The sequence below is a fragment of the Fonsecaea monophora genome, assembly GCF_001642475.1.
Source record: "Fonsecaea monophora strain CBS 269.37 chromosome Unknown Scaff176, whole genome shotgun sequence".
Lineage (NCBI taxonomy): Eukaryota > Fungi > Ascomycota > Eurotiomycetes > Chaetothyriales > Herpotrichiellaceae > Fonsecaea > Fonsecaea monophora.
Genome location: NW_019174107.1, coordinates 1 through 22,599, shown reverse-complemented (window position 1 = coordinate 22,599; position 22,599 = coordinate 1). Strand labels below are relative to the sequence as shown.

Genomic DNA, 22,599 nt, shown 5'->3' with positions numbered 1-22,599 from the left:
TGTGCGAGAATCTGCTATCTCCATTACGACAGGCAGGTCAACGTCAGAGGGGACGAAGTATCCAAAGGACACCGCGTTTGGGAATCCCTGGGAGTTGATATGCTTCCGTGCCCTGCCGATATTGTTGTTCTCTCATAGTATTCATCCCGGTTGGGCACCGCTACTCGACACCAATAAAGTACAAAGCTGTGGTTTGATGAGATCATCTGGTGAACAGTAAGAAAGGCAATAGCGATACCCCAACGACCATGTCGCACCCACCGCCTGAACGCTTCCTCCATGGCAAAGTCGCCATCGTCACCGGCGCCGGATCTCTTGGTGATGGAATCGGCAACGGACGCGCCGCCGCCCTTTTACTAGCGCAAGATGGTTGCTCGGTGGTGTGCGTGGACCTAAAGCAAAGTCTAGCACAACGGACCGTCGAAATGATTGAATCAGTTGGTCACGGGGCAGGAATTTCCATGGCAGCAGACGTCACCAAGGAGGAGGACTGTCAAAAGGCTGTAGCCCTTGCAGTTGAGAAGTACGGACGTCTGGACATTCTGGTGAACAACGTCGGTAGGTCCCTTTGGCAGTACTATGGGTGATCATAACTTCCTTCTTTGGTATTGACTGCTTTATAAAGGCATTACGGGCCCCAAGGGCACTACGACCGAAGTCGACATGCAGGCATTTTATAAAGCCATGGAAGTCAACGTCGGGAGTATGATCATGATGGCCAAGTATGCGATACCTGCGATGAAGAAGAACGAGGGCCAGTGTGCGGGGGCCATTGTCAACCTCGCCAGTGTTGCGGGTCTGCGCGGTGGCCATCCAGCCATATTCTATCCAACGTCCAAGGGATCCGTCATCAACTTGACCCGTGCCATGGTAATCAATACCTTCTCCAGTCGGGTTGCAGTCAAGTAACGATATGCCAGGCAACACACCATGGTAAAGACCGGGTTAGAGTGAACTGTGTCTGTCCTGGTGAGTTTGACCTCGTTGAGAATCCCACCGCAGCTTGACTTGGGTTGGATTTACTGACCTTTGCGGGACATTTTTGTTTTCAGGAATGGTCTACACACCCATGATGTAGTAGGTGCACCATCCACCCTCCTACACGACAATCATCTTGCAACCCAAAACTTCTAACATGTATTAAACAGTGGCGTCGAGGGTGGCATGTCTGATGCAGAACGAAAAGCTCGCGCATCGCGTAGCATCCTCCGCACAGAAGGGAGCGGCTGGGACGTTGGTTCCGCAGTGCGTTTTCTCGCATCAGACTGTGCTCGATGGATCACAGGTGGGTGTTTCAATTCCACTTGGCCAAGGAGACAGACGAGTGGTGTGGCTTACTCTGACAACGATACTGACCGACCCTTGGTAGGTGCTATCCTGCCTGTCGATGCCGGTGCGACAGCTGCTGTAGGACTGGGTGTCCCGAGCCTTCACGATGCATTTCTGGGAACAGTCGGGGCAAAGTTGTGATAGTCGACCCAACCGTTATGCTGCTAGATCAGGTAATGCCTAAACCATATGAATTTTCCTTGCAATATTTTTGGCATCCATATGGTTCTTCTGCTTGATTGACTCGACCATGAATTCTGAAAAAGGTCAAAGACTCACGCCTCCACTGTTTATGGTTGACGTCCTTCATGGGCTCCAACACCCGAAATCTGCAATAAAGGGTTGCGGTCGCCTATGTACAAAACCCCAGTCTTTCACTCCTCTCCCTCTTCAACCTCATCCATTCTTCCTTTCCATCACCAGCGCCCACCTGTCATAGCCATGTCTGTAATCACGACGCTCCACAAGCGCACATCTCAGATGACCCCCATCAAGCACCGACGTCTGACAAGACCATCATCGGCTCGAAAACTCCCCTGTGTCCCTGAACTATGCAAATGGGTTGCTCACCAATACGGAGTTTGGACGCCTCAAAAAGCCTGATTCGACAAAGCTTGCCAATCTTCAAGAAGACGATTCCTACTACGTTCAATCCCAGGACTATTTCTACCCTGGAGCTATGCTATCTGCAGACTCTGGTACCCAGACTGATGCTGGAATTTTGATCGAGAAAGATGGAGAGGTTCGATTGACAGTAGCTTTTCACTGTTGGGCCGATGAATATGCTGCGACGCCTGACAAGCTCGGACTTCCAGACCACTTTGCAGTCAAGCACGGTCATACCGAAGGATCAGAAGAACCATTGGGACAAGGGGAAGAATGGGTGGGAGGGAGTTGCTCTCCAAGTCCTGACACCAGATATATACATCGATAGCGCACCGAATAAGACAGTGCTCATTGTGCCATTAGCTACCCACCTAATTACCCACCTACCAACACACGCAAGTACTCCCTAGGAATTTTATCTCGGTCCAACCCATCTACTTCTCCGCCATACCACTGTTGACACTGCCCGTGCTGGAGGTCATGCCGCCATCAATAACCAATTCCTGGCCCGTCATATGGCGGGACGCGACGGAACTGGCGAGGAAGAGGATCGCGTTGGCGACGTCGGCGCTGGTGCCCATTTCGCCCGTCGGGACCTGTGCGTTCCTCGTACGCACAAATTCGTCGTAATCGCCGCCGTAGTACTCTGCGATGCGGGACACGAGGGGCGTGGAGATCAGCCCGGGAACGACGACGTTGATCCGCACGCCCTTGTCGGCGTAGTACACGGCCGTGTGCTTGGTGAACATGTGGACGCCGGCCTTGGCCGCCGCGTACGCGGCCTGCGGCTTGCCGATGTACCGCAGGCCGGCGATGCTGCCGATGTTGATGACGGCGCCACCAGCGGGTTGGGCGGTCAGCACGGGCAACACAAAGTGGCACATGAGGTAGACGGATTTGAGGTTCAGCGTGAGTTCCTGGTCCCACAGCTCCTCGGGCATTTCGACGGGCCCGCCGCGATGCGCGCCCCCGACGTTGTTGACGAGGATGTCGACGCGGCCGTTGTGGCGCTGTGTCACGGCGCGCACGAACGCCTCGATCGACGCTGAGTCCGTCGCGTCCGCGACCGCCACGTCCACGACCGCGCCCGGCACGTGCTTCTCGATCCGCCGCTTCGTGCGCTCCGCGGCCGCCAGGTCCACGTCGCATCCAAACACCTTGACGCCGGAGCGGGCGAGTGCGAACGCCGCCGCGGCCCCGTTACCCCAGTTGTCTTCGACGGCGGGGTCGCCGAACTGCCCGATCCCTGTCACGATGGCCACTTTGCCTGGAAGGTCCGGGTATATGGGGATGGGCTCATCTTGGAACGCCGGTCTGGGTCTGTTGTGTGTGGACGTGGACGTGAACGTGGACGTTGCCATACTGGTGGTGTTTCCCGTATCGGATTTCGGATGTCAGATCTCAGAGAGAGGGGGGGATGGTGTGTCGGGTAGAGGATGTACGGCAGCAGGCACTAACTAACCAACTTCAACTCAACTCATGACATGGCATGGAGGTCGATGTAGCCACAGACAAACCAACAGAGTAATGATCCTGAGGGGAAGTAAGTGTAGAGTGGTAAGTGAGAGGAGAGAAATCCGGTCCCGCACAAACACACAGACCTGATCTATTTGTACCCGTAGTTGTAATTCAATTCGGACTCCCTGAGTAGGTGGGGAGTGAGTGAGTGAGTGGCTGCTCATCATCGTCCGGCAAACAAGTCATACTGGTTGACTGGTCGAATAACCTGACAGCCGCGAGGAGAGGAGAATTCACTGGACGAAAAACTCCAAAAAAAAAAATCTCTCCGAGGCTTTGGATCCGAGAATGTTGGAGTAAGAGACCAAGTACGCCCTCGATCTCCTCGTGTCGGACCCCGCGAGTAGATATGTGGCGTACATACATACATACAAAGCCTATCGAGATACCCGCGGTTTGCAAGACTGAGCTATTTGAAAGAGTGGATGATTCCGGGGGGCATTGAGCTCTGGTCGTCAAAAATAGCAGGTTACCAGGTACTCATGCTACCAGCATTCATTCAAACGACAAGCTGAGCTGAGCTGAGCCGAGCTGGTTGGTTATGTGACACAGTGAGATAATGTCTAGAAGAAGGAGATGATCAATCAACCAGCTTGACTAGCTGACTGCGAACTGCGAACTGCTTTGGTCGTCTCTTCGATGGCTTCGCGTCAAGAGGACCACGTCACGTCACATCAGCGGACGAGCATGGCAGGAAGCCATTCATCTCCCAGTCCTGCCTCATCGCTCTGAGCAGGGGCAGGGCGAGGATACCTTTTCCCATTGATTCATTCTATCTCATCAAAGGCAAGGTACATGCCATATGCCATATCTGCATATCTGCATATCTGCACACCTGGATCTGGAGTCATGTTGTTGTTGATGATGATGTTGCCGTCCCCTTCTGTAAGTGTAACGTATGTTAAGTCTCGTCCTGAGCCCTGCACAGTAGCATAATGCAGCAACGCCGACCATCTTCTTTATCGTCCTCTCTTGAAAAGTCAGTCTTCCTCGTTGCCTTCTATGATCTCGTAGCCCTCGCTGCCACCAATGTCGTCAGAGTCGTCATCCTCGTCCTCATCATTATCTTCGTCATCGTCATCGTCATCGTCATCCTCGCCATCGACGGCTTTCAACCCGTAATCGTCCTGGAAGTAATTCAGGTCGCGGATTTCAGGTGAAAAGCCCGCGTCTTTCAAGCCGCTCTCGATCCCCTGTCACCACATGGAAATAGTCAGCTCATAAAAAGTCCGAGAAAAACATAGACATGCCCACATATCTCTCACGACGGGGATGACAGGAACAAATTCGGTCCAGGCACAAAAAAACACTCACCTCCTTCAGCCCGGGTGCACAAGTCACGATGATATCCGCCTTCTCAGGCACAAAGACATTAAACACCACTCGCTGTAGCGCGTCCTTGATATCTGACACGCTGACTTCTCTCACGCGTTTCAACATTCTTTGCATGTGATCATCCGGCAAACGCTGCATCACGCTTCGGATAAAACTCATCGCTGCAGCGCTTGCCAGCGTGGCTTGCTCGTTTGCAAACATGACCACGATGGAACTGATGGCTCCCTCCAGCATGAGCGGGTCGAAGTCGACTGCTCCGGTCATGTAATCCGAGATGATCTTCCGGGACGCTTCGAATGCCTTGTACGCATCGGGCGAACGGTAGACGTCAAGGTGGATGAAGCCAGATTCAATGTCAAAGCCCATGTTGGTCCCATAGGCTAACCCAGTGCCTCGTACAGCGACCCAAAGTGGCCCTTCCACAGCGTTCATATACGCCAAAGCGACCATGATGGCCGGCAGTTGCGGGTCGTCGTACGAAGTCGGTCCACGAGCCACGGCAAATGCAAAAGATGAGTCGATCGTGGCCATGGGGACGACGTATGCCAGTTTTCCCGGGTTCTTGCCAGCCTCGCTGAGTCGGTCGATTCGGCGGCCAATAGGGGTCAGCTCGTCGGTTGGTTCCAACCGCTCCAAGAAGGGTTTCCAGGTGCTCACAGGCTTCTGAGCCTTCTCGAGGTCAGTGATGACCAAGATCCGATAGTTCTCGAAACGACACAGTAAATTGCGCAGTCGTTCCAGTTGGCTCACCACTCGCTCTGGATCAACCTTGAGCAAGTGCCTGATGCGCTTGAGGTAAAGCGCCTTGACCAATATAGTCCTCGCACGCGTTATCGACTTGGGTGCCAGGTGCGTCATGAAGTGAACCGTCATCATCATGTCATCGCCACTGCGCTTCGCATCCGGCACATCTGCCAGAAGACGGGTATTGACAGCCTTGAGCCGTTCCACATCGAAGATGGAGTTGTAGAGTAGTTCGGTCAACCACTTGACGGCCACAGCGTACCGTTCGTTCTCCACCTGGAAACTTATCCGTATACCTTCGACGTTGCCCAGATTGTTCGCTGCATCGATAGAATAGCCGACGGTATCCCGCTCCAGTTCGGTAACTACCTGCCGGAAGTCAATGGTCTCGTCACCTCGCTTGATCGGTAGGCTGAAGAAAGCTTCCATATAGATCGCCAGGAGGGGTCGAAGGTCGTCTGGGAGAGTCTCGGTCGAGATGACCAGGTGCACTCGAGTGAAGTTTGTCGGGATGTGTTCGAAATTAAGAAAGAGTGGTACATCTTTTGCATCCCCATCGATGATTTTCTGATACTTGTTGTCTCGCTTTCCGAGATCCAATGCCCGACCTGCTCGAGCGCCTGGGATTGTCACAAAATGGATCGAATCCGTCAGGGGCACTTTGAATTTTCCCAGCAACTCCCTCGGGATCTCGCGGTCGTTCTCGGCCTTTGCTGCATCCAGTTTTTCCTGCATTTTCTTCAGCCCCTCGGGTCCTAGTCTGGCTTTCTGCTCTTCGATTCGATTCGCTTCATCCGTCTTCAGCTTCTCCGACAATCGCGCCGAGGGAACACCCAGGATCGACACATGAGGGGCATCCGAAATATACTTTCTGATATAGGCTTTCCACTGGTCTTCCGTCCAGCTTGTAAGCGTCTTGATATAATGTTTCAATGATTTCGCAACCTCCAAGGTCGACCCATCTCTCTTTCCATACAGGTAGTCGGAAATGATAAAATCTGCAAAAGCCGTGGCGGAGCCTTCGGCATTGTACTTGGTCGTTCTTACTACACGGTCGATGCAGTCCTTCATGAAATCCATATTCAGGGGCTGTTCCATGGCCTCTTGTAACACCTCAAAGAAACGTTTCTCGACCTCTTCCAGCCGCTTGGTTTCGACACTGGACATGGAAAACTGAATCTCCGTTCGCGGGCGGCTATCGAGTTGGTAGAAGACACCGCTGGCCAACTGCTCCTTTTCCACGAGGACGTGGTCAAGCACCGCCGCTGAAGAGCCGGCGAGATAGTTGAGGGCAACATTTAGTGCCCCTAGCTCCAGAGCGTCTGCACAGTTGGGACCCAAAAAGCGAATGTCGACTTCGCCGAATGACTCGTCCTCCTCGGGAAACTCGACTCTTAATAAAGTCGTCTGATCCAATGCGGGTGCAAGTTTGGATTCGATCCACGGCCGTTTGAAAGGGGCGTCGGGACTGGGGATATCCGGTAGGATTGACGTTTCGAATTCGTCCAGGATGGCTAGTAACTCGTCGTGGTTTGCCTCACCAAAGATCGCCACACAGAGATTCTTGGGCTGATACATTTCCCGGTGAAATTCTCGAATGCGGTCGGCGGTAAGGACGCGAAGTTGTTCCAGCATCCCTCCTGTCTCGTAACGATAGCCCACCCCTTCGGGATAGAGGATTCGTTTGGACTGGAGCTCGATCAACTCCGACGCCATATTTTGCACGCCCTGCATCTCTGAGTACACCACTCCAGCATCGTTGCCACTTCCGTCAATGTGATGAACCTCGGTTGTGCAGCCCGCATCCGTCAGTGTGGGCAGAATGACGTGTTCCAGGTAGACCGGGAGAATTTGAGCAAAGCCCGCCCAGCCCGCCGTTTCTAGAGTGTATGCTGTGTGGTCCGTCGCTGTCCATGCGTTGGTACCCGCATACGCTCTCGTGGCGAGTTTGTCCAAGAAGCCCTTGTACTTGTAGTTCTTGGAGCCCATGAAGCACAGATGCTCCAACGTATGAGGTGCCCCCGAGTCATCGTGGATTTCAGTGGCCAGCACGAAGAAGCCATGCAATTTAGGGCCTTCCTGGTCGACCACGATCACTCGCATACCAGTGCGTTCAGACTCATACTGGGTGATTGTGCAGGGGCAGTAATCTGGCTCGATTCGTTGGCATTGTCGAAAGCGGGGCTTTGCCCGGATGGAGACCATGTCAGCGAAAGAGAAATGCTTTTTGAGCGGTTGATCCAGAGGCGAGATACGCTGCTGAGTTATCCACGTGAGATTAGCCAGATGGACGCTGCTGGAATGGAGCAGCGGGAGGAGATGTCGAGCGTATCCGAAGTCAAGAGCGCCAGAAAGCAAACAAGCAGGGAAAGTAGAAAGACAAGACCCGCGTGCATGTACTTTTGGTCACCCTTGGGCACCAGACATTCTTCCAAGCAGAGAGGTCGACAAGAAATGAAAAAAAGGGGCTAGGCCTCAACTCGTCGTGGACAGCCTTGTCCTTATCATCGACTCACCAGTCAGCTGACGTGCAGGTTTGCCTCTTCTGCTCTTTCTTGTTCAACACGCTGTGCAACCCCCTCGACTAAACAGGGAGTGCTAGAGACAACCGACAGCACCAGAGCACAGCGAGTAGCGAAGCTCGAACGAGGTTGGCCCAACGAACGTGGAGGGTTTGACGGCGAAGGCAGCAACGTCCTCGTGTTCGTCCAACGTTCGCTTGGCTTGCGTCCCAGCGGGTCTCGCTAAAGTGACCAACGGAGAGAGAAGTAGAGCGACAAGGAGTTCTCTCGAGGAAATGGCTCGGCCAGGACTGTGTTCGCCAACGGCAGCCAAGTCAGCAATGAATGCAGTTGGCTTCGTCACCGCCGCCGAGTCCGACATTCAAAGACCTCAAGTCTTGGCATGTGGCACAATTCGATTGTGATTGTAGGTCACGTGAGTAGCAATTCAACGTGCCAGAGAAATACCTTGGCATGTTTATATCACCAAACCCGTAAGTCTACTAGAAATTTAACTAGTCTAGATACGGTTAGTTGCCGGAAGAACTAGTCCTCGTCGTGTTTGCAGCTTTTCTTCTCCTTTCGGGACAACAAGTCTGCAAGTTCAGCATATCAAGGACAGTGTGATGAAGAAGCCTCAGGCAGGACTGTGATGCCTACAGGTCCGAAGCTTCAAAACTAGATACTCCACTTATCCACTCCAACAAATGGTACCTATATATTTAGGTAGGGATTTGGAACACGATCCGGGAGTACCACCCTGAACAACCACCGAATCAAGAAGACATCTCGCCCCATGATAAGATTGCTGAGATCAAGCAACCTCCCCTCGCGCTATGAACGACTCCAACTCCATCTCCTGGCCAAATAACGTCACCTTGAACGGTCGCTCGATGACCACGAACTCAAAGTTTCTACCCATGCCGGCACCGTGGAAGTACTTGCGCATATCCTCTTCGGTGAAGCCGTGCTTGTTGATGGTCTGTAGAACGTTTCTCGCCGACTCGGGGAGGTCTTTACCTAGCAGCAATTCGGGTCTCTCGTCTGAGAGAACCCGGTCGAGGACCACGCAGACACCCCCCGGGCGTAGTGTCTTGGAGAGACGACGTAGCAGTCCCTCGGGGTCGGCGACGTGGTGGAGCGCCGCACAGACGACGGCAATGTCGAAATCAGAGAGGGCCGGGTCGGTGGGCTGTGGTTCCGCGAGTAAGTCGCATTGAAAGGCGTGGGCTTTGGCATGAGCATGGCCATCCAATCCTTCAGCCCATTTATTGTACTCGGCCACCATGTTTGCAGAAAGGTCAACCCCTACTGCTTCGGTGACGTAGGGAATCAAGGCCTATTACGAACAGGCACCAGGCCAGAGTGCGACTTCGTGTCAGTGCTTGCTTTGCTTCCAAGCCCTCTGCCGTGATCCGTGATCACTGACAGACAGACCGGGGTCCAAGACATCTGTACACACATACCTTTGAGACCGTTCCCGAGCCACAAGCATAGTCGAGCAACTTGACTGGATCTTTCCCATCTGTTGAACTGCTGTCGGACCCCAACTTGGCCGAGATCCACAATCTCCTCTCCTTCAACTCCTCAATGACCGCCTGTATGAACGGTGCCCAGGTATCCTGGTGACTCGAGGCGACTTGACTAGAAAGCTCGAGATTTGGTCAAAAACGTCGCTCTGACATGGGGTAAGTTCACCGAGATACGGGTGGGGTCCATACTCAAAGTGTTCGCGGTTGCGGGTCGTGATATCGGCCATTTCTCTCTATCTCCCAGAACTGCTATTGTAATATTGTAAATGCGTGCTGCCTTTGAACAGTTGACTCCACTGCCTCTTTTTTGCTGGACCAAGGGAACTCGCATATGGATGGGTAGGTAGGACCTTGTGAGATATAGATATACACAGATGGGAAATGGTTAACTTGCCTACCCCAGAACGGAAATCCTCCTGCGAATAGAGGAAAGGTAACTGAGGACCTTGACCCCGTCCAATGACGGAGTAGGTATTTCCCCCTTGGTTCTCCATCTCAATGGCGCAAAAGTCTCCGAAGTGTCCATATACACCATAACGCGGATTTACAGCAGACCAGGTCGTGAAAGCGGTGGCAGGTCTCAACGGATGACGGAGACTTTCGAGACGGAGACTTTTTGTAAAACGTCCAGAATCTTTGATCTTGATGGATCGGAAGACAGCCGCAGAGAAAGGCAGGGTGAGTGAGTGGCTGGTTGGTATCGTATCCAGCTCGCCACGACAGACAGACAGACAGAAATGCTCCGAAGGATTGACTAGGACAAATAACAAACCTCCAAGTTATCAGCGGCCACAAACGCCGCCCTGGAAATATACCTACATATATGTTCATACACCAACCTAGTACACAACGATTGAGAACACACTGTGCAAAGAGCTGCCTTTCACCGTCGACGACGACACAACCTTGTCTTGACATTTGATATAAAAGACCTGTCACTCAATACACCCTAACAAAAGGTCCTCTTATTATTTTTAACGGCCGCATTGATTTCATGATTTGTCACTTCTACACCAACACCGCTGCAGTAGCGGCGCCTTTATAGATATCCACGATATCCCACCAAACCATCATAATTCCTCAACCAGAGAGAGGAGGAGCAACTACAAATGTCCCGCCAACCCAGCCAACGCTCCAAACGCCGCTCTCGGGTCGCCCTTGAACCTCTTCTCCGCGACCTGCCAATTGACGACGTCCCAGATCTTGTTGAGGTATTCTTTCTTGTTGTTGAAGTATTGCAGGTAATACGCGTGCTCCCACATGTCGACGCCCAGCACGATTCCCTTGCCACCTTTCGGTAAATCCTGGTCCTTGCTCGTGGTCAACTCGAGGGTCTTTGTCTGCGGATCCTGCACCAGCCACTGCCACCCGGAGCCCTGGATCGCGAGCGCAGAGGACTCAAAGGCCGCCTTGAAGGCGTCGACGCTGCCCCATCTCTTGGTGATGGCGTCGCTGAGCGTGGGGGCCACGGCACTCGCGGAGAGGTTATTGAGGCCGCTCGACGCAGGCGCGAGTGATTCCCAGAAGAGCGTGTGGTTGATGTGTCCGCCGGCATTGAAGTTAATGGCCGCTTGGAGCTCGAGTTGCTTCACGAGGTTATTAGCCGCCGCCGCCTCTGCTTGTGCACCGAGCGCTGCGTTCAGGTTGGTGATGTATGCCCTGTGGTGCCGGTTATAGTGCAGGTCCATTATCTGGCCTGATATAGAAGGTTCCAATGCCTGTTTGGACGGACGCGAGGTTGGTCAGCTCAGCGTTCCGCCGGTCCAGGACAGTCTCTGACTTAGCTGGCCATGTACGCGCCAGGCAAAACATGTCCCATCGGGTACTTACATCGAGGCTGTATTGGAGTGGAGGAAGCTCGTAAGTCACAGGCATCCTGCTCAAATAGTGGCTAAAGTCACGGCTTGTAAATGGCGTCTGGGTGGGATGCTTCCGGGAGATCTGTATGTTCCCTAGTAACAGCCAGCCTGATAACCCGACAGTCAGAGGAAGCGACAAACAAAGTGGGAGGTCCAACAATATAAATGGTAGATGATCCCATTGCTGTCGATGGCACCATCGGCAAAGGATCTTAATCCCAATGCAGGAGGTTGAAACTTGCTCAACCTGCTCATGGGAACCAATCTGAGCACGTTCTGGCACACTGCTCCGTGTAAGCAACTGAGGACCTTAAGATCCGCGATCCCCCTCCCAAAGAACCCGACACCGGATCACATCCAGGCTCTAGAACAATGGTCTCTCTGTAAATATGCTGGGCTCGTGTTCAGAAGCAGTCCTTTGTAGCGGTCGACCGAGCCTCTGCGACCGAAGATTATCGCGAGGCCATGTGTCACCAGTTCAACCCCCGGCATGCTCCTGCGGGTGATCTTGTTGCCATTCTACACCGTATCCAGGACGACAATCGAAACAGGACTGCTGGCAATGCGTGTTGGTGCCGGTTGCTGCTCAGCAAATCGTGTGGGAGCGAGATAGTGGGAGAGTTGAGGTGCGAGGAACCAACTCAGGCCGACAAGCTTCAAGGTCAGAAGCTCCATGTGACTATTTGGTATGGCACTCGGTTCTGTCTCCTGCTCTTCTGCTGTTCTGCTCTTCTGATATCGTGCCAGGACGTATGCAAACGAGCACATCCATGCGGCACCTGCTCGAAAGCAACGAGTTCCCAACCCTGTCTTTGCACGCTTTCCGCTGGTGACCGGCGCTGGTCCTACCATTGTCAGTCGCGCTTCTCGTGATACCGATGGCCGTGATGAGTGTGGTCGCCGAGATTTTGATCTTACAGTCGACGAACGAGGCATTGTGGGGAGAGAAGTCGACGTTACCAATGAGCAGGGCCAAGTGCTAGGAAGAGGCATAATCGGTTGGAATTGACATGGAACAACGGCACCGACGACATATTTGTTCTGTTGAAGCGCTTGTAATCATACATCGGATGGTCGTCGATTGCTATGCGCTCATTTTGGTCTCGCTGGCGTCACCATCAGTCTTTTTTCGATAGAAGATCGACGTGATGCTCTCGTTTTACTTTTACATCATCTCAACACCGCTTGATTTCCTGGGCAACCACACACGTGCATCCACGATGATGGTGATCAGTGAGAGGACGGGATACTGCGACAGGGTAAGCAAGGGAGAATATCGGGCTGGTTGACAATTGTGATAATTATGATGCAGAATAGGAATGCCATGTCGGAGTACCAAATATATATATACATAAGATAGATAAGGAGGAAGGCTACTGACCCATCAACGCTACCAACACCACAGGGTGGCAGAATAAGTAATATCTACCATTTGTGTACATCACTTTCATCCTCCAAACAAACAATTCGTCTGTCAGTCCAATAGAGCCATTCCCATTGGGCATCTGGCTTACAATATCTAGTACCTCCCTCGTATACTCACGCCCATCTCATCGCATGGCAACTGGATCTCATATACAGACACACCAGGCGCTTGTCAGGACAGGTGGATTTGTGATTATTTTACAACTATGCAGTTTGTGCGGATAATATGTCTGGAAGTTCCATCTCAACCTCTATGCATCCAAAAAACTGAGGTTTCTGCCAGTCTCGCGCTTTGTACCATTACCCAGATTAACTTTTTTCCCCAAATCCCGCCAGAATGCTGATATATAAACTTGCCGTCTCAGAATTCCAAATACTGCAGTCGCCCTCATCCTTTCGTAAGAACGCCCCCATGGGACACGAGAAAATGTCTAAAATGCCGGTTCGTCACGAGGCGTTGGCGTATAACTCCGACAGTGTATTCTGTCCTTTTCGGAGTGCCCAGGTCTTTTGCTTCTTATCTTTCTTCATCTTCATCTCAGCCCAGCCTTGCTCGTCGTCTTCATCGTCCTGGTTTGCCAATGGGGATCTCCGACCGAGAGTGTTCACCGAAGGCTTCGCAGCGTGCGTCGACGGTCGCTGCCCTGGGTCCATTGAAGACCAGGGTCGCACAGTGGACGATGTAAATGTCGACGCGCGATGATGCGTGGACATCACTTCTGGCTCTGGGGCTGTGGATACAGGCCGGTATCTCGGAGCTAGGCCGATGTTGCTGCGCTCAGACGGTGCGATCGAGGGAGCATAGTTACCATTGACATTGATGGACGGCAACATCGGTGGCTTGGTGTTCCAGGGCGCCATGCTTGGATTCAGAGTACTCATGGTCCGTTGATTCAGCTGAGGTGGCGTGCCATTCTGCATCGCCAATGATTGAGGTCTTGCAAACGCAGGATTCGGTACACCAGGAGGGGGCAAGTTTGGCCCAACCATCATGTTTGACATTTGTTGCATCCATTGCATCTGCATCTGCATCATTTGCGTCATCTGTTGGGACATTTGGATTTGCGCTTGATCACCAGGAGTCAGCATAGGTGGCATCCCTGGCATCATCCCCGGCATTCCTGGCATCCCTGGCATGGCCGGTGCTCCCATGGGTGGATAAGCCATCGAGGATAGAGCCCCGGTCGTCTGAGATCGTACCATGCCAGGAGGGGGTCCTCCCATGGGAGGCAAGTCATAGTTGCCAGCAGGGTTCGGGCTTCCTCGTCGAGCAGCTCTAGCGCGTTCTTCGCCAGCGATAACTCCGACAAGCCCTGCAGGGTGAATGGGATGGGCTGTTGCAGGTCCCGCTCCCTGTGGCGGGGCTTGAGGGTGAAGCGCCAGAGCTTCACGATTCGAAGGGTTTACCAGGCTGGCTCCATAGTAAGGGTCCGGGGGTAGTTGTCGAGCAAAGACTGGCAAATTGCCGCCTTTAGGAGCTTGACTGACCACAGACGGAGCCCCTTGGTTCTGGCTGACACTGCGCAAATTGGAGTTGGAAGGAGAATTTGCAAGTCGTGTGGGAGGCCTATTTCTGTTCGGGAAACCGTGGGCCGCAAGAATACCAAGTGGCACATCCTCATCTTCGTCCTCCTCCTCTCCGCTACTTTTACCAGACTGCTTCGAGTCCAATGTCATCCGTGACAAGCGGTTGAGATCCGTTGCCGAGTTGTTGTCACCCGCTCGCAGCATGCCGAGGCTGCTCATTGATCGAGTGGCTGGTGCTTCGCCTGTTACCTTCATCATCTGTTGCCGGTACACAGCCAGGTGGGCTTCTTGTTTTCGACGCTGCTTAGTTGCTTGTCGGCTGCGTTCAATCTCGTCGTCATCGTCTTCAGCATTGTCACTCGCCTCAGAAGCACTGTCGTCAGACAGAGCACCAAGCCGTCGGTCCATCTCCTTTTGTTCCTTGTACCGTTCCCACTGAGCAGGCGTCATGACTTTATTCATGGCAACCGATTTGACAGGAACCGACTTGGTTTCCTGATACATGTCGGCAAGCTGCGCATCCGCTGCAATATTCGGATCAAACGAGGCGCTATGTGTCGAGCTCGGGGACAATCCCGCCATGTTGTCCCGAGCAGGGCTTGTCAAGGCAGTACTGCTGTCCGCAGACCTGGTGTGTAGCAACTGAGAGGGACGTAATTCCTCCTCATGTGCAACGGATGCCGAACCTCCCAACCCTCTCGCAGTAATTGTTGTATCTGACATCGAGCCGAATCGTCCAGGGCGGGAGCCAGTGTCTCCAGCTTTCATCGGGCTTCCTTGCGTAATAGTCTTAGACGGACTAGGGGACCGTATCAAATGATCATTGGAATCCTGTGACGCCCATGAATAAGGAGAGGATTCAACGACTTGCGAGCGATCCGTGGAGATAGGCTTCGGAGGAGGTGCTCGATTGACACGAAGTGGACTATTGCCTGGATAAGAGGTCGGAGGATATTGTGTAGGAGCAGGAGAGATCGAAGCCTTTGAAACATCAGCATGGAATATTGTCAAAACGTTCGGAGCTTTCTCCTACCTCTTGGTGTATAAGCCGGCTTGGGGGCGCGTCAGGGCTAGACCCGATATGGTCAAACATGTTTCCGAACTCATCCAATTCGGAATTCTCCAACGATAAGTCGGTATCAAACAGTCTGGGAGGCGTGGCCGTGCTTGCACTACTTGACGTGACCGCCCTGTTTCTGCTCATGTCCTTCAAAGGCGGTAAAGCACCACCTGGTGAGGTGGGCGATCCTCGACTGCCTTTCACGAGCCCAAAGGAAAATGTCCTAGTGGGACTGCGAAGGAAGCCAGGCCTTGTCGAAACAGGCGGCGGCGGCGCGGGGATATCGTTGAACGGTCTTGACCCAGCACCTCCTTGGACGTTCTTGTCCGACCTTGTGTCAACGGAAGAGGGATTTGTCGACGAAGTACTGAGGCGGGCGGACGATGCGGCACTGTCGTTAGGCGCGGTTGAGTGGGATCGTTCAGTACCACCACTTCCCCTAGACACTATTGTCAGTCCTTTACCCTTCATATGGTCGACCGTGGTTGTATTCTTCGCGTACCGGTTGCTTGCATCAGGGCGGCCCACTCCAAATAAATCTACCTCCTCGTGGTCGCGTCGATCTTTCGGTGGTGGCAATGGTGCTCCTCCAAGAGATGCCATCTTCAAATGTTTGCCGCCATCAAATGATTTTCCGCTACTCTGTGGCCTTTCCAAAACTCGGAAGGAAGCCTCCCCAGGCGGGTTGCGCACCTCGTCCAAGGCATGGCCTGAAGATTTCCGTCGTTGAAACCCCTTGGGAAGCTTGATTGGCATGAAGGTGGTTTCGGCGGAACGCGACGGTACCCGAATGGGGAGGACTGTTCAAGGACAAGGTGTCTGACAAGAGGCTTCGAGATATTCGGTCCGCGGCCAGGAGGCAAAGAGGTTTAGCTGTGCAAGACTAGGGACGAAAACATGGAAAGCAGTCGGACAGTGAACGGTAACCTGCATACAGAATGAGGTCAGCAGCCAATACCCGGTTGGCCTTGAAGGAGAGAATCAATGGATGCCCTACAACGATGTTTTGTTTTAGGGCCTTTTCCCAATTTGTTCTCGTCAGCAACCGGCGACCAGAAGGGACCGATGCCAAAAGTCTGAACTGGTGTGCTGTCACGGGGATAATGATGCTTGTGGCTGGACCAAGTGTTGATGTCAGATGGACGAAGTGATATGTTTATTTTTGTACTTGTATAAGCGAAAGAATGCCCGCAGGGGGGTGGTGGTGGTCGTGGTAGGGGGAACCGAGGAAATTGAACGGGCAGGCGTCAAGAAAACTCTAGAAGAAGAGGAGCGACGAAAACAGCAATTGAGTTATCCAAAAACTGGAGGAGATGGACAGATGCGAAGGATGCAGATGGCGTACTGTTCTGAATGAGAGTGAAGAAATGTGAAAGGATTGAATCATGGGCAGAACAACAAGCGACCGGCCAGTTTTGGGAGTTGCGCAGGCGCAGGTGCATTGGTTACTGCAGAATGCAGGTTCAGACGCAGGTGGTAGGTGGTATTAGTGGACGTGGGTGGATGGAATGGGCATTTAGCGGGTGCAGGGCACCTGGCCAGCTGGGAGCGAGGGACACAGGTTCAGGCTATTACGAGGACTAGTTTTACTGGGCACCGCCGAGAAACAAGGGAGGCTCAGGTACCTAAGGGGGGTGGGTGATCCAAGCCCTAAAAAACAAGTTGAGGCCAGTAAGACACGGCGGGGGAGACGCGAGGGCCAGGGGACACCGGGGTGGGCCAGCCACCGTTTATTTGGATCGCGCCTTTGGCACCATCGGACACCTGGGTAGCCTTTTCACCGGGCGGCCCATTAGAATTTAGGTGCCACTGGTGCCTATGGCGCCCATTTGCACTCCACCGGTGCCACTCTTTGCCCAAAACACCCCAATAATAATAATGACAACCGTCAACAGCGTGTGGGTAGATTGACATACAGAACTGCTGCTCGTGAGGCCCGTCATGCATAGCCCACACCTGTCCTTACTTGTACAGGGCCGTACACGCCTAGCCAAATGAGATGAGGACATCGTATTGATTGATATTTCATCGAATGATGAATTTGTTGATTGATCTCCCTTACTCAAAAAGTCCAATCCTCCTTGCTCGCTACCCCCATCTTGTTGTTATTGCCTCCTCCATCTCCAAATCCACTCTTGTGTCACTGCCACTCGCAATTTTTCATCTGCGGCGTCTTCCACTAAACTCTGTCTATCCTCAGACCTCCGGATCTCTGTGTGATGTGGCTAGGCCTCTAGCCTCCATTGTTGCATGCAACACCACCTCGACCTGCCACTTTTGTAGGCTTTCGGCCTTTTCATCTCCGCCTCTCCGAGATCTTCGACATGCACGTGTTGCTTCTTTGCACGGTAACAGCCAATGCCCTCGGTCCATGTTGGCCGCCCAGGTCATTTCGCACGCAAGTGCTCGGGGTATACGTAAAACGCCCAGTTGCGGCTTGGTGTGCTAACCTTTGTCCGCTTTTAAAAAGTCCGCTAGGTTCCTGGAATTCCTCGCGTCTTTCGGCGTCCTTTAGCGCCAGCCTTTTCTGTGGTTCGCCCTTTCACCGCACGGTGTACCGACCAATAACGAGGAAAAACCTTGTTGTCGGATAATAATGTACCAAAAGGAAGAGGTCAAGGTCTTGCCGACCGAGACGAAGTGTAGAAGCCAGGCCACTCAGAGTCGAGGCGTCATCCTGGTCTGTCCGTCTGCGGCTTGCAGTAGCTTGACCGCCTCCGCAAAGGCTTGACAATGTTGACGGGTCACCTTCTCGAGAGCTTTGTTAACGTCAAACCCCAGGGAATTGGCCGGTGACAACCTTCTCTTGTGACTCGTGGTGGGGACATTGCCCCTGGACACATGTTCAAGGCTGGCCGTCACTACGGTTGATCTGGACAGCTTTGTCCTCACCTGCGCTGAGAATGCCAACCTCGTGGTGCCAACACACCCCAAAGACTTTGACACCGTCACCACCCGCAGGATTGGCAGCACCATTCAGGCTCGCTCTTGGCAATATATACAGGCTCTGTCCGACAGCACCCTCTTTCTCCTGCTTGGTGCTCCGGACATCCCAAACTCTACATGTCCCATCATGGCTGCCACTGACAATGGTGTAGTCGTTGGTAGGATCTCGGGCCAGGCTGACAACTGAATTTTTATGGCCTTTTAGGGTCATGGCCGTGACTGCGGTAGCGGACGTCCGTGGGTCCACCAGCTTGACCACGCGGCTTACTGAACCGGCCGCAATAAGGTGAAGAGAAGGCATATGATCAATGCAGAGCAATGCACTTGATGTAGTCCGAGTGTCAACCAGCGAGGCAGTGACCAAATCCCAGGTACGGACCGTTTGATCCCAGGATGTTGAATAACCCACCGTGGGATCATGGAGGTCGAACATCGCTCCAGAGACTGGACCTGTGTGCTGCTGCATCAGCGCGAGCGGCCCACGCTGCGACACTGATACCTCGCTGTTCAATTTCCTCCTCTTGCCATCTTTGGTCCTTGCCTTCGGGACTAGAGCCTCGGGTGCTGCAGGTGCATCTGATTTTCGGGTAGACCAGATCCCAACAGAGTGGTCAGAAGAGGCGGAGAGTATGCGGGAAGAGGCAGCATGGGCGCAAACCGAATCTACCGAAGATTTGTGCCCATAGAGCTCGATCTGGGGCGAGAGGCTGGCTGCAGACCCGCTCTCATCCTCTGTGTATTTCCACAATCTTAAGGTGCGGTCAAAGCTCCCTGAGACTGCTTGAGTTGGGGATATGAATTTGGCAGTCTTGACGAAGGATCCATGACCGCCATGGCTCACACCGGGAGATGTTGCGAGAATCTGAGAGGAGGAATTCCATACTCTTAACAGCCCGTCATAGCTCGCAGTGAGGATTCTCGGAGAGGTGGTGGACACGACGTCAACGTCACTGACCCAGTCGTCGTGTTCGAAGGACGCCACATATTGGGGGGGAATGCGTGCTCGCACATATTCGATCGAGACTGTCGTCTCTGCGGAGATACCGTTGCGTGTGAGGTACTCATCCAAGGTAGTTCGAAGATAGGTACCATTGATGATAAATTCCAGAGGGATCGTTTTCTCGGTTTCAAGGAGGTTGTTGACGAGGGTAGAGAGTGTAAGACGGCGGAAAGACGTGGGAACAAGGATAGGAGCTAGGTCCTGGACAGCGAGATCTGTGTCTCGAGTGGTTAGTCTCACCCGAACTTGCGCTTGACTTCCTGAGGCACCGGCGGTGCCGGCGCCTGGTGATGCAGCCATAGTTGAAGCGTTTCGCTATCTGCTCTGAGATGGAGGCGCCAATCTGGCTGCTGGTAATCTGGTGCTCAAAGGGGCGTTTCGTGAAGTCTGGTAATGGAGAAATCAATTTTGCTCCAGCAATGCTTTTGTCTCAGATTCTCAGACTCGGTGTTGCCAAGCGTAAGCGCTGATTGGTCCTCTTAGCGCTGAAGCGCGGACCAATCAAATGCCCTAGAGGGTCATTTTATTAAACGAGTCTGAGCTTCAATACGTACACTTATATAAGCCATCGCGTTCACGGCGTAATCTTAAAATACTACCCTTATAAATCGGTGTAATCTACAGTACTAGCCGGAAATTTTCGCGAAAATATAGTACGGTGAAGTATAGGAACTACGAAGACACTATTTTACAGATCCTATAAAATAATGGATCTATCAAATGGTAGGTTAAACCCCTACCGGTTAACTAAAATCACTATTTAAGGCTTCGCTATCGCTTAGGATACCTCTAGTCCATTAACCTATTCTCGTAACCTCGTCCACCTCAGCTTCATCATCACTACTCTTATTATGCTCGCCGACTAAAGAGGTTTTAGATACTAGACTAGAAGATACTATAACCTCTACGTTCCTTAACTCATTATTAAAACGGGTTACCTTCGCATTAATATTCTCCATGCCTATCTCGTAGAAGCTCCGTACTACGAATGTACTCTAACGATGTTTCTTCGGTAAGATAGATAACTATAGTAGTCGCCCTACTAACGCCTAGATCTCCTCGGACGCTAGCTTTTCTATATGTAGTGTCCTATCTTTAAAAGTAACTTAAGTACTAAATCGGTCGGTAATTAATTAAGACTAAGGCTAAATAAGTGCGGCCTTCCTAAGTGCCTCCTTAGCTAGCTTACTTAATAAATGATAGCGAGCTCTACTTCGTTTAATAAATCCATTAAGGAATTCCAGCTCCCGATCCTTCTCGAAATATAAGTCGCTCTTTCCTCGATAGTTTATAAGGCTATTCGCTAATATAGTATACTATAGGTCGGGGTATGCGGCTCCTTCTTTATATATCATCGTAAATAGGTAGAGAAATTCTTTAGTATACCTAGGACTCTTAGAACCTTAATAATAAAGACTTATAATTATAATATTAATCCGGAGGTAGCCGATATCACTATATTTAATTCTATCTCTTAGTAAGAGATATAGAAATATATTACGTAGAAAGAGTATATAGTTCTAGAGTTCTTAATCCGGTTCCTATCCGAATGAAGGGTTATAAGTATCCGAATGGAGATTATCGTATATCTAATTAATTTAGTCCTCGAAAGTCGCGATAGGCATCTCCTTAAGCTTATAGATGATATCCTTTATTATATCTCCCCGACGTAGTCGTTAGTCGTACTTAAGTACATTTCGTATGAACATTACTACGATTCTAGTACGAAAGCTATATATCTCTAGTTCTTCTAGCGCGCGGAATGATCTTAGATTAGATAGATGCTTCCTTCCCTAGAAGGCGGCATTTACTTATAGAGTAGAGTTATCTTAGGATGGAGTAGACGGCTAATGAGCCTAGTAGACTAACTATAGATAGTTAAATTTAGTATACTACTATCCTAAGTAGGGAAGAAACTACTTTATAGAGTCGTATAGGCGAGAGTTATCTACGCGAGATTATCGATAACTTCGTAGTCGATCTACCGTCTTTTAATCACTATAAATAAGTTAAAGTCGGATCTTAAATATTTCGCTATCTTCGTCGTAACTTAATTAGGTGATTATAATCTCGTTTAGAATCTAGAGCATCCCTTCCGTAGTGGATTCGTCGATCATCATTAGCTCGAGGGGTAATAATTAACGGCTAGCTCGACTATTACTATATTAATATAACGCCTTAACCTTCGTAATAACTAGACGAGTATAGCCTAACCCGACCCTATCTAGGACTATTTCTTATCTACTAAGTATATTTATCGCTATTATCTAGAGCGCATCGCGAATAGCACTAAAAATGTAGAATCGCTAAAGCTATAATATAGATTAGCGTCTCTCGCGCCGATAAGCTTAGATATTTAATAGATCTAGGGACTTCTAATCTATTAAATTATATCCGTATATTTCCTACCTTTAGTATACGATCGTAGCCGATACCCGCTCGATATATATTAGGTACTTTAATTCGATATAAGAGATTTAGTATATCTTATCGTAGACTACCTACTAGTATCTTAATGCCGCGACTGATTAGTCCTATTATAGCTAACGTATAAGATCTATGATCTCCTATACGCTCGTCGTTTACACTATCTACTATATCGTAGTTATTAATGATGATATTAAGAAGTAGATCATCTTCTAGCGTACGAACCTCTAATTAAGTCCTTTCCATTTACCTCGCTTACTCCTTTAATAACCGCTTATAAGAGTATACGATACTATATCTATTTAAGACCTTAATTCCCTTACGTAATAACCTATACGCTCGAAGGAAATAGCCGAGGCTTACGTAGAAAGATTCGTACTTTCGTAGTTATTAAAGTTAATAAAGATTCGTAATAATGTAGGAAATTCTCGTACTTAGAACCTTAGTTCTTTATTACATTCGTTCTTTAGATTAATAGACTTCATAAAGGAGATTCATCATATACGGCGCTACTATTCGAATATTCTCCTCGGGAATAATAAGGTTAGTCGGTTACTATTCTCTCTCGCTATCGTCGTCGATTCTACCTAATATTTCCTTAAGCTTCCCTACCTCTAATAATTCCTAGCGTAAAATCTTTTACGCGATATACTATAGTCCCTAATTAAACGTACGCTACTACTCTTTTATTATAATCTAATCTAATACTTAGTTTTAATTCTAGTTTCTAGTTCGGTATGCGACGTCTATAATAAAGCTTTTAAGCTATCTCGAAGCTAGATTAACGGTA

At 51.0% G+C, this 22,599-nt stretch overlaps 9 protein-coding genes across 9 annotated transcripts; 2 read left to right on the top strand and 7 right to left on the bottom strand.

Annotated features, from left to right (window-relative positions):
* Positions 1 to 248: 248 nt before the first annotated feature.
* Positions 249 to 909, top strand: AYO21_11693 (hypothetical protein; the record flags this gene model as incomplete). Its single annotated transcript, XM_022661577.1, has 2 exons — positions 249 to 558; positions 626 to 909. 2 exons carry the CDS (start codon positions 249 to 251, stop codon positions 907 to 909), a joined length of 594 nt encoding a protein of 197 aa, XP_022506113.1.
* A 1,460-nt stretch (positions 910 to 2,369) lies between these two features.
* On the bottom strand, positions 2,370 to 3,296 carry AYO21_11692 (hypothetical protein; the record flags this gene model as incomplete). Its single annotated transcript, XM_022661576.1, has 1 exon — positions 2,370 to 3,296. One exon carries the CDS (start codon positions 3,294 to 3,296, stop codon positions 2,370 to 2,372), a length of 927 nt encoding a protein of 308 aa, XP_022506112.1.
* A 1,137-nt stretch (positions 3,297 to 4,433) lies between these two features.
* Positions 4,434 to 7,737, bottom strand: AYO21_11691 (hypothetical protein; the record flags this gene model as incomplete). Its single annotated transcript, XM_022661575.1, has 2 exons — positions 4,434 to 4,646; positions 4,768 to 7,737. 2 exons carry the CDS (start codon positions 7,735 to 7,737, stop codon positions 4,434 to 4,436), a joined length of 3,183 nt encoding a protein of 1,060 aa, XP_022506111.1.
* Positions 7,738 to 8,847: 1,110 nt separating this feature from the next.
* On the bottom strand, positions 8,848 to 9,792 carry AYO21_11690 (hypothetical protein; the record flags this gene model as incomplete). The annotated part of the gene is made up of 3 exons (XM_022661574.1): positions 8,848 to 9,372; positions 9,500 to 9,677; positions 9,755 to 9,792. 3 exons carry the CDS (start codon positions 9,790 to 9,792, stop codon positions 8,848 to 8,850), a joined length of 741 nt encoding a protein of 246 aa, XP_022506110.1.
* An 876-nt stretch (positions 9,793 to 10,668) lies between these two features.
* On the bottom strand, positions 10,669 to 11,253 carry AYO21_11689 (hypothetical protein; the record flags this gene model as incomplete). Its single annotated transcript, XM_022661573.1, has 1 exon — positions 10,669 to 11,253. The coding sequence occupies one exon, from the start codon at positions 11,251 to 11,253 to the stop codon at positions 10,669 to 10,671; it is 585 nt and encodes a 194-aa protein (XP_022506109.1).
* A 690-nt stretch (positions 11,254 to 11,943) lies between these two features.
* Positions 11,944 to 12,276, bottom strand: AYO21_11688 (hypothetical protein; the record flags this gene model as incomplete). The annotated part of the gene is made up of 1 exon (XM_022661572.1): positions 11,944 to 12,276. One exon carries the CDS (start codon positions 12,274 to 12,276, stop codon positions 11,944 to 11,946), a length of 333 nt encoding a protein of 110 aa, XP_022506108.1.
* Positions 12,277 to 13,296: 1,020 nt separating this feature from the next.
* Positions 13,297 to 14,958, bottom strand: AYO21_11687 (hypothetical protein; the record flags this gene model as incomplete). The annotated part of the gene is made up of 1 exon (XM_022661571.1): positions 13,297 to 14,958. One exon carries the CDS (start codon positions 14,956 to 14,958, stop codon positions 13,297 to 13,299), a length of 1,662 nt encoding a protein of 553 aa, XP_022506107.1.
* Positions 14,959 to 15,467: 509 nt separating this feature from the next.
* Positions 15,468 to 16,166, top strand: AYO21_11686 (hypothetical protein; the record flags this gene model as incomplete). Its single annotated transcript, XM_022661570.1, has 1 exon — positions 15,468 to 16,166. One exon carries the CDS (start codon positions 15,468 to 15,470, stop codon positions 16,164 to 16,166), a length of 699 nt encoding a protein of 232 aa, XP_022506106.1.
* A 2,115-nt stretch (positions 16,167 to 18,281) lies between these two features.
* On the bottom strand, positions 18,282 to 19,682 carry AYO21_11685 (hypothetical protein; the record flags this gene model as incomplete). The annotated part of the gene is made up of 1 exon (XM_022661569.1): positions 18,282 to 19,682. The coding sequence occupies one exon, from the start codon at positions 19,680 to 19,682 to the stop codon at positions 18,282 to 18,284; it is 1,401 nt and encodes a 466-aa protein (XP_022506105.1).
* Positions 19,683 to 22,599: the final 2,917 nt, after the last annotated feature.